Here is an 11,314-nt window from a genome sequence, read left to right on the forward strand (position 1 = left end):
TACGAGGGATGGAAGGATGAAAGAATGGATCGAAAGATGGCGTGACATGGAGGAATGGACAGAGGAAGGGACAGACGAAGAACTAAACATGGGTACAGAAGCTTGGAGAGAGAGAGAGGGGGGGTGGGGGTGGAGGTGGAGTGAGGCACAGTGTCGGGGGGGGGTCTATGGAAAAAGGTCTTGGGGTGATGATCGTAACCACAAACTAGGAACTTCCGGTGTATTTTTAGCCTGATAGTGCGCAGGATGTGTGATGTCTGACGTAGGATGTATTAGGCTCTACCTGCTCCATCCGCCTCTACACACTGTTGCTCCTGCTCCATTTAATACTGTACACTTGTTTCCTCCCTCTTACTTCCTCCCTCTTACTTCTTCCTCTTTCCTCCTCTTACTCCTTCTCCCCCTTCCTCTCTCCCATTTCATCTCATCCTATCCCATCCCACTCTTTCACTTACTCCTTCCCTCCTTCCCTCCCTCACACCTCACATATATCTCTCTTCACTCTCTCCCTCTCTCTCTCTTTACAGCTTCACTCACACATCTCCCTTCCTCCCTCAGACCCCTGCAACCCTCCCTTTCTCTCTCTGATGAAAGGGGGGAGTTTTGAAAGAGGGGGATGCAGGGGGGCTGCACCATAGAGAGAGGGAGGGGGTGTGTCTCTATAAAAAGGCTTAACAGCAGCCTTTACATAGATGAAGCAGACTGGGGACAGAGTACCAGACTACCATAGAACCAGGAAAACTGGACACATACAGCCACTGCCCTACACCTCCCAGACTCCCAGGAGCCACGCCTCAAGCTCCGCTACTGAAGCATCGGTAAGACCCCCGGTTGGGTTCTGACTATAGAAATCACTACTGCTCAATTACTTATGAGTAAAAAGTGATAGTTATTATTTTATGTATATATCTTTATTTATTCTTATTTTAATACATGAGTGATGATAAAGAAGTGAGCAACTGTCCATGGAGAGAGGAGTGGGTATTTTGTGTGAACCTTGGCATATCGTTTCTTTTCCTCTGGGTTAAACATACTTGGGGTGGAAATTTTGCATCTCTGACCTTGTATTGTCTTTAGAGAATCAATGGACTTGGAACACAGAGTTTTGACTGTAGTTTTTAAAATGTGCAAGATAGGTATAATCTCTTCACTTTGAGTTTGTCTGTCCCATGCCTGAACAGATAGTAACTGGGATAGAGACAGACAGGACAGAGGTAGTGACAAAGAGGGTGACAGCACATTTGCAAAACAGGTTTCCCTTGAGGGACTTACATTACAGTTTTCATGACATTTGATTTTTTCATGACTACATTATAGTAGTTTATGATCACATAACAATTGTTTATTATTACAGTATAGGTGTTTACAGACTTCCGGGAGTGATTGAACTTAAATCCAGAGTAACTGCTGTCTCAGTGGCTCTCATCTCTTTTTCCCCTCCTGTCTGTCTGTCTGTCTGTCTGTCTTCTCTCTCTCTCTCTCTCTCTCTCTCTCTCTCTCTCTCTCTCTCTCTCTCTCTCTCTCTCTCTCTCTCTCTCTCTCTGTCTCTCTGTCTCTTTCTACATACAGTATTCCTGTCTTTTTCCCTTTCATCCTGTTTGTCGGTCGCTCTCTCTGTCTTTCTCTGTCTCCACTAGGACAAGAATGTAATGCTCCCATCTTTCTCATTTTCATTCTATTTATTCCATGTTGGAATCAATGTGTCTTCACTGAGGCTCAGTACTGTAACATGATTATTGTTTTCAATGTATGTAGGTGTGTGGAGGCAGAAAGAGCAGATCCAGAACCTCAGTAGAACATCACTGGTTAAATCAACACAGGCTTTCATCTCTGTTACTTCTGTCAATGGACCCGCATAGTTCACTCAGTTATGTACAGAGAAAGGCTTAAAAATCACAATGGAATAAAACCAGGTGTATTTTTATGAATGGGAGAGAAAAGCCATAGTGTTTTTCCTTCATGGAATAACATTCAGCCAGCCCAAGTCAATCAAGGTGAGTGCAAGGATCAGACTAATTTCTGGATTTAATTCATTGCTCCATTACAATGATCATTGTAGTTACAGTATATTACTAGTTTTTTTGCAGTTAAATCAAAATACTTTGTCTTCTCCCTTTCCCTTTGAAGTGACGTGTATGCATATTAATTCTAAAAGGCTGTTTATCTAATCACTTAAGCCTGGGGAATTTCATTTGAGGGTTATTTCTGTGTAGAGTGGGGAGTTTATTGTGTGAAGGGTCTCCCTCCTGAGAGGCAGAGGTTAGGAGCAGAGGATCTTTCCCTGAGAGGAAGGTTGGAAGCAGATTGTGTCCCCCCTGGGAGAGAGATGACAAAGGAAAGAAATATTAGAATTATACCGAGGTTAGAATAATATGGTCTCCTTTGAGAAAGACAAGCTGTGGGGGGACTTTAAGGGTCAAGTTCAACCCTGTTCTGGTGGACTGGTGGAGACACTATGTTTTCACAAGAGAGATGCGTGTTTCTTGGAGTGGAATCAATCAAAACAAACGTTTTATAAAGCGCACAATTAAACTTTCTTTTGAGTATCTAATTCCAACTCTCAAGGATTCTTCTTCTAAATGTTATTAGTTAACTGATGCAGATGTTAGCCATTTTGAAACAGACGGTTTTAAACTGAAAAGAGGTACATTGCAACAAGCTAAACGGGTGCAGTGTGTAAATCTGAATTTAAAGTGATGCAAAGACAATTAGATAGTGCCTACTACTCCAGGGCAGAAGAATTCAAAGCCTCCCCCGGCCGGCACGACTCAGATTTGGGGGAGCTGTGAAATCATATTTTGATGAGATTCCTGGTGCGTTCCTCCACAGCAGCACATATGGGAGGATGGTGGAACAGATAGAGATAGGAGTAACCAGTGGGTGATTAAGAAACATGCTTTATCTGGTACTAGTTGGGTGACAGTTTAACTAGCTCTTTTTGGAATTACATTTTTGTTGTTGCTTGGTTTCCTGGACACAGTAGATATACAAAAGAATAAACACATTCATGAAACATTTGGGACACATACAAAAAAGAAAATATGTGAAAGGAAATTATGTGAGAAAAGGGCTTTTTTTGTTCTGGGCTCTACTTAGAACAACAATGGGGTATGATTTTATGATACGTTGCCACTTGAGGAATTATTCTAGGCTAAGTAGGTAACCATAGCTTTAAGTTACCATTCCATGTACCATACACTCATATAAATCATACACTCATATAAATTAACATTCAGATTTTGTCAAATTCATGCAGACAGGCCCAGCTTTCAGTTGCCGATGTACATTGTGATTTTCCTTTGGCCTTTTAGGAGTGTGATTGGATGTCAGCAGGGGCGTAGCCAGGACATTATTTCTGGGGGGGGCAGCTCTGGCCAGTCTTTTATTTGGGGTGGCACTTGATTGTCAAAAACTACTATTTTAAAACTCACACACTGCATCACTCAAAGCAGCAGTTTTCGGTTAACCAGTTAACGGTATCCAGTGGTTAGCTGCTAGTCTCCATTGAAGCGCTGTCAGAATGCAGGTATGTTGGTTTGTGTCTTGCGCTGTTGATGGGGCGTGGCCCAACATGTTGCGAATATGGGGCTTGTAGCATAAGTGACAAATGCCAATATAAGACAACTTTATAAAAAAAAATACTAATGCATTTATTTCAGCTTCATACCGTTTCTGTCCAGGAAGGTAAAAAAAAAAGTGAGGTTGGGGGGGTGGGGGGGTGGCAGGGTGGCCATTCTCTGACCAATGGTGGCCGTGGCCCCCCCTTGCCACCACGTGGCTACGCCTCTGGCTGTCAGAGAGTTCACAAGTTCACCAACAGCAGGCTTTACTGAAAAACAGATCAGGAAGATTCCAGTAAAAAACATCTCATCTGAAGGCGTCTTACTTCTTCAGGAAAAAGAACGGAGGAAGTGAAAGGAGATGGTTGCCATGCTCTACCCGCTAACATCCCAGCAGGTGTCTTTTTTTAACAGGGATCAAAGATCATGAGGCTGCTGTACACCTGGAGATTGAAGAGCTGTTGGGGGTTTTGTAGATTAGATCAGATTAATGATGTTATAATCCAGACACAATAGACACATGCTGTGGGGTTTTCCTCTCTTCTTTTTCTATGTCTCCAACTCCTTTCTCTATCTCTCTCTTTATGTCTATATCCTGCCACTTCATGTCTTTTCTCTTTTTCCGTCCACCTTCATCTGTATTCCACCTTCTCTCTTTCTTCTTCAGCCTTTCTTCGATTCTGTCTTTTCTAGGTATATTATCCTTCAGTATGTTTGATAAACAGCCACTTCCAGGGCTTCCTGGTAAATAGACACTAAATAACGCTTTCTGTGTGTACGTTTGTTTTTCTGTGTGTGTGCCCTTACCTCTTTGTACTCACACGTTTTTACAATCAACTTTTTACAACCACCTTTGCTTCAAAGTTCCACCTTAATGTAATTCAAATCAATAAAGGGACATATTGATTAGCGCCAATGTGTATCAGACCCCTAATGCCTTTCCTATCAGAATCCCTCACAACGCGTCACGCATGTCATACTGCATCATGTCTGGTCTTTACCCCGACACGACCCATGCCCACTAATATCATCAGCCTTTATTGGCTAATCATCACGGAGGCATCCCACTTTCACCTCAGTGGAATGAGGGCCGAGGGTACATTTTTGTTTTCAATTTCAGTTTGTCTGTTTCCATTTGCGTGTGCCGACACTTGATTTTTAGGAGTGTTGTAAAGCTTAATCTGAAAGGACAGGCAAGGATTCTGGTATGGCTCTCTTTCCAGCCACTCAAATGAAAATAAGCATGGATAATTGCTAGGTGACATTGAGCACTGAACGTGTACGTGTATGGTTAACATAAGGGATTTATTGAACTCTTTAAGATATACAATACACAGTTCCGTGTTGGCCATGCAAGCCCTATCCATCCGCATGTTATTGGGCTCAATCTTAGGAGGGCCCATCTCCAGAATGCTGGAGACCCAATTGTATGGGGCTCTGTTGGATTTGTTAATGTCACTGATCCATAGGGTCTGACAGTGAGCAGTATCTATTTGTATTGATCTGACTCAATGTATGTGTTTGCTTCTGCCCAAATGGATGGAGTGAAAAAAGATTTAAGCCTGTTTAAGCCACAGCTGCTCATTGATTAAAGAAGTTTAAAGCAAAGTAAATCAGTGACCTCATAAACATCCATCTGGTCATTGATCCTGTCTTCCATGTTTTAGGTCAGGGGTTTGTTTGTATGTGGAGCGGGTAGAGGAGTTTCCCGTGTATATGTTATGGCCTTAGCCAAGTCAGTACCGTGGATAGCATGCACAGACAGTGTCTTTGTTCCCGTGTCCCAGTCAGCAGAGCAAAGACATGGCTGGGGACATATCAGCTCATTGGTAAGGCAGCAAAGTAAAAAAAGAGCCAGTTCACTTGCACAAGAGCGTCAAGTACCGAGAGAGAGGGTGAGACCCAGATGTCAGCCAAGAAATTGTTTGAAACCTTGTTCTGCCTTATTGTTGCAGACAACTGTTGACCATGGTGGAGAGTTAGAGAACTTCTACGACTTACCCACCGAGAGGAAGACCTATTTTGTTTGTTTTTCAAACTTTAACTTGTGTTAAAGTTGAAAATAACTTGCCTTGACTGCGTTGTCTGCCTAAATTGTATGTGGCTCATGCCGGTATTGCTCAGTGATTGCCACATTGTACAGTGTGTGTGCTAGGCAGAGTGTGTTTGTGAGTGTGTGTAGTTAACATCCTGTCTATATTGTTAAATGGTTAATGGACAACTGTTATCCTTTATACATTAACATAAAAAGGGGGAAAAAACTAATTTTGAAGATTGAACGACAAGAGTCCAAAATAATTGATTGTGCAGCAAATAAGAGGATTGTGTTGAACTCGTGGAGCTGAACCAAAGGGCCCTGGTTGTGTCTGTGACCAATGTGTAATGGAGGTAATGGCCTCCTCCTCTCCTCTCTTCACCTCACTGGTGCTTCTCCTGAGGTTTTATTGGTCCTAGACAGATAAATAGAGAGAGAAAGAAGTGGGGGGAGGAAATGATGGAGATTCTTTGTCAACGTCAGGTTGGAGAGTGGAACTAAATGGACCATAAAAGAGGACCGTGTGTGACTATATTTGACTTTGTAAGGGACTGTGTTTTGAGTTGTAGTGAGGTGAGAGTTATAATTCCTGGTAGTGGAGCATGCAACAAAAAGTGATCATGTCATGGAGATGGGCAACTCGGAGGAAGTTCAGCCAGCACTTCCTGGTGATGTCCAAAGAATGTGCAAAGAAGCTTCAGAGATGTTCCACGTGAGGCCATCTGGTTACAGGGACTTGGTTTCACTTCCTCTTAGATAGATTTATGTACAGCCGGGGCCAAAAGTATTGGGAGCGACATACATTTTGTGTTTGCAAAGCTTGCTGGGCCTTGGTATAAAATGACTGCTAACATAATTTCAGTAAGTCATATCATCAGCACAGGGGAAAGTGTGAACTAGTTCTAGCCAGGTGAAATCACTCTATCATTATGATTGGATTTTAAGAGCAGATTGACTGCTGTAAAAGAGGGGACTATTTGCATATATTGAAAATGTTCGCCCCAAAAAAGCTTTACAAAATATGAAATGTGCCTTATTGTGATTCCAGTATTGTGAAAAAAAAATCCTCAAATACTGAACCAGCAAACTTTGCAAAACACATTTGTCATTGCCAAAACTTATGGCCACGACTGTACATGCCCCTTGGTGACACAGGGAGGATTTTAGGTCCCAATGAATGACCTCAAGAGAAGCAGTTTGGGAGATATGATGACAAAGTAAGTGTAGTAATTTTAAGTTGATGACCATACAGAATATGATGATTTGCATTCCAGAATATACTGAATAATGAATTGCTTTCCATTTGTATTTTTGAATTAGTAGTACATGTGTGTGGTCTTTTAGGATGAGCAAAGTGGCCAATGGGACAGATAGTACAGGCTTCCACTTCAACCATGCGTAACTAATCCGGCTTTGACTCTTCTTCCTCCAGTTGACGCATTTATTTTACATTTCCGCTCCATAATGAGAAAACCCAAGTAATGAGGAGAGGAACGAGAGAACAATGAAGAGATACATAGAGAGAGATAGTAGACCACACAGACAACGTCACTCCAACAACTGTAATTCGTCACAGCTGTTTGTGTGTGTGAATGTGTGTTAGAACAGGCATGCTGTAACTCCCTTTGAGGCAGACAGAGGCAGAGATTCCACCTGTCAACTGTTTTATTTGCAATTTCATTTGCAAATGTATTTCATCCCCCTCATCCCGCCATCCCACCAGCAGCAGATCTTGTTTGGCAGACGGCCCTTTCTGTAATCACTTAATCAACCATTTATGATGAAATCAATTAAATCAGGTTAATTAAACCCAGTAATTGGGTCATCAGAGCCCTCTGGTGTGTCTGTTAGTCGTCTTATTGTACCCCAGGGGTTCACCCCTGTATGCCTGTATGGAGGCAGAATGTAGCTTCTGTGTGGCCACATGGTTCTCTAGTTTAGAATGCTGCATTTAGTTTCTCTAATGTGTGTGAGGTTAAGTGTTTTTTTTGTGTCTCACAACAGGCAATATTATCTTAGCATAACAGTGAAAAAATGCAGCTTTGTGAAGTCAGTAGCTGGGGAACTAAACCATAGTGTAAGAGCTTCTACCTCTCACGCCATTCTTGAGGCTTTGAGGTATCACGTGTCGCAACTGGCCTATAAGTCTCACACAGGCCTCTCAATACATCCCACATTTTCCATAATATCCAGCACTACCACTTATCAAACACCTTCTTTTCTCTGATGATGGAACATCCTACCAATTAGATTTGCTCCTTTTAGACCTGTCTCACTCTAGCAGACAGTAGACACCATTCATCTCATTTAATAAGATGCTTTTTACAATCCCACCTCAAGAATCCTGTCTTCCTACCTGAGCATCCTGCATTTGTATTTGAAATTCACTCCCGTATCTCTCTCTCTCCCCCCCCCCCCCCTCTCTCTAAGCATTCAGTCAGACAACTTCTCTTTCTCTACATTTCTCTGAACAGCACTGAAAAATAGTCTCACTCAGAGAGAGTATTGATTGTGTAAGGAGCCGCCAAGACGCCCTTTGTTCCGCGGCTGAGTTAAAGGAAGGAAGAGGTAGCTAAATGAAACAGACCTCTTTTTCTTGTTTAGTGTCCAGTGAATAACTATTCAGTTGTATCCAGTTAATCAACAATTACCACAAATAAAAACACATTCTAAGGAAATCATTCAAAAGAAAGTTTGTATATGTTCCATTAGCATCAAAATACATTAATTGAATGAATGAATTAAGACACAAACGCACAGATATTATGTATACAATACTGCATGCCTCTTCATTTGTTTTTTGTTTACATGTGTGTCTGTGAATCTCCCATCTCTTTCAAATCAATTCTAAATCTAAAACTGACTAATAGGCCCCTCCCTCTAAGTTTTTTCAGGGTTCCATTAAGGAGATGATGAGTTTGGTTAATGAGGTGCATGGACCCAGTTATTTGTGATAATTTCACAAGTCTTTGATTCAACGTCAAGGACGGAGACTTGACGAGGAACTATACTGTTTTTCTATATGCCTTTCTGTTGTTATGTCAATCTTTCCACTCTTTCTTTCTCTAATTTTCTATCTCTGTGTCTGTCTGGCTCTCTTTCACTGCTTATTTTTTCTCTCTCTTGGTATCAACATCCCTCTCACTCTCCTCATATATTGTTCTGTCCTTGCTTGATAGTGTAAGCAGGTAAAAAGTCAAAACATTCACTTCTACCCCTCTCTCCAATCCGGTCCCTTTACTTATTTCTATCCTACCTTTGTATTCTCCTCATCTACCTCAAATTTACCTCTCTTCTCCTCTGCCTATACTGTTCTTTCCTTCCACCAGGTTGTCTGCTCTCCGCTGTGCCACCACTATGAAGAGTCCTATGTTGGCACTGCTGTTGCTGTGTCTTTGTGTGCCTGGGCACTGTAACTGCCAGGCTGAATGCCTCTCCTGCGCCCAGCTTCTGCCAAAAGAACTAAACTTTAACATCATGGTGAGATAACCTGCCCCTTGGCCCTTATTCTCTCTGTCTTTCTCTTAGTCTCTCATCTCTCTCTTCATACTGACTACATGGCTCCATTCAAGGCCATAGCTAAGGCCACAAAACCACATACTCAAACCTGGGTCTGAATCCTGGCCAGCGATGCCCTGTCAGTCCCCCTCTCAGTTCTCCTTATGTTGTTATAGATCATGAAAGAAAGAACTATTCAATCAAATCCCTTTAGCTAATACACTAATTTAGAATTATTGAGTTGATGACCAATGAGCTCAGAGACTATTTAAGATGACAATCAAGAAAGAGCAGCAGGTTAGACATCAGCTGTCACAAATAAGGGTTATCTTTGCTGTGCACACTCATACAAAACATGGACATGCAAACACACACACTAATTACACATTTACACACTCACTTTCAAGTTGTAAGAGTCAATAAAGAGACATTATCACCAGTGTCACTAGTCTCAAAGTCTCTATCCCTCTCTAGCCTCTAAACTCTCACCCCCACATCTCCACATCCATCCATTAATCACTTTACCACACTCTTCTCTTCCCCTTATCTCCCTCGCCCTTTTCTCATACCTCATGCCCTTTCTCTGACTCATGATATTACCCCCCTGGCATTTGAGTTTTAATTTGTGTTGACTAATTGATTTCTGAGGATAGATATGTCCCCCCTCCCCCAAACACACACACAACCCCCCCCCCCATTGCCCCCCTCCTTGTTCCTTAGCTCTGTGTTTGTTTGTATTGCTGTCATTCCCTTTTGCATCCGGGACTATGAAAAGAAAATTCAACTCAGTCGTTTTGCTGACCATCCCCTTGAAGGAGGGTAATGGCTAAGAATATAATAAAATAATACAGTTAACTCATCATCCCTTTCTTTGGTATCAAAACTAAAGCAGCTGTGACGTCTACTGGTCGACTAGTCTGGGCTTGGCATCATACACACAAGCACATACAGGCACACACTCCTGCGTACAGAGTTCTCTGGCTTGGTGCTTGTCCTTGAGCTGGAAGAAATGCAGTCAGAGATAAGGTTAGCTGTGAAAGTGGTGTCCATTTCAATTCTGACACACTGAAACATCTCCACTGAGAGTTTTACAGATGAGGGTAAAAGGAAGTAAAGAGGTTTAATTTGTTGTTGCTTTCTCTGTCTTTCTCTTTCCCAGAGTTTTTATGTTCTGTTTCTTTAACCCTTGTGTTATCTTCGGGTCATTCTGACCCATCAGTCATTGTGACCCACCGTCATATTGCGACAACTTTACCGCATACAAAAACAAAGTGAAGCATTTTCTTTTAACCGTCAAATTATTTTTTGTTTTTGTATTGGGTAAAATTGGGTAAACACAACAGTGCTTCGTTATGAACCTTTGGTCATGTGACCCGAAGGCAGCACAAGGGTTAAAAGCCACATCTGCACCAGGCCAGGGTGCATTCACACAGGTACTCCACAGAGACCTTAGGGGTTATGGGTATGGGCACACTCTTCACAAATTTGTCATTATGTAAACATGGAATTGCTTTTTGTTTTTCAAATACTGTGATGTAGCTTTAACACAGTCTGTGTGTTTGCATGCGTGTTTGTCTGTGTTTGCATTTCTTAGGTATGTGTGGTGGAGTGTGAGGGCAGCATCTCTTCAGCATACACCTGGGACCTCTGTCGCAAGGCCTCTGTGGCAGCACAGTTCCCCTCCCTGTCTCTAGGGGGCACCATGCTAAAACGAGCACAGGAGCGGGTGGAAGCTCTGCTGCCAGAAGCAGAGGAAGAACAGGGGGAGGAGGGACTCCTGTACGGCCCAACTCTTCAGCGTTACGACCATGTGTCCCATGCTCTCGGCCTGGACCAGCTGGATCTGGACAGCTGGAACAATCAGCTTGCAGGCTCCGCTGGCTACAACTCGCAGCAGCCCCGGGCTGAGGAGGAAGTCGAGGGGGAAGAGGTGGAGGAGGGAGAAGATGCAATGGAGGAGGGGCAGGAAGGGGCAGGGCTGAGCCTGTCAAAGCGCTTTGGGGGCTTTCTCAAAGGGAAGCACGGTTACAGGAAGTTGATGGACCCAGGGAGGTCGTTCCAGAAGCGTTATGGAGGGTTTATAGGCGTTCGTAAATCTGCCCGCAAGTGGAACAACCAGAAACGCTTCAGTGAGTTCCTGAAGCAGTACCTGGGGATGAGCACCCGGGCCAGCGAGTACAACAGCATGTCTGAAGACTTCAACCAGCAGAGCGAGGTGTAG

General features: G+C 42.9%; 1 protein-coding gene across 1 annotated transcript; it reads left to right on the forward strand.

Moving 5' to 3' along the window:
* The first annotated feature begins 742 nt into the window (after window positions 1-742).
* Window positions 743-11,314, forward strand: pnoca (prepronociceptin a). Its single transcript, XM_067260818.1, has 3 exons — window positions 743-818; window positions 8,925-9,075; window positions 10,688-11,314. Exons 2-3 carry the CDS (start codon window positions 8,953-8,955, stop codon window positions 11,312-11,314), a joined length of 750 nt encoding a protein of 249 aa, XP_067116919.1. The 5' UTR covers window positions 743-818; window positions 8,925-8,952.

Source organism: Osmerus mordax, chromosome 22, assembly GCF_038355195.1.
Source record: "Osmerus mordax isolate fOsmMor3 chromosome 22, fOsmMor3.pri, whole genome shotgun sequence".
Classification (NCBI taxonomy): domain Eukaryota; kingdom Metazoa; phylum Chordata; class Actinopteri; order Osmeriformes; family Osmeridae; genus Osmerus; species Osmerus mordax.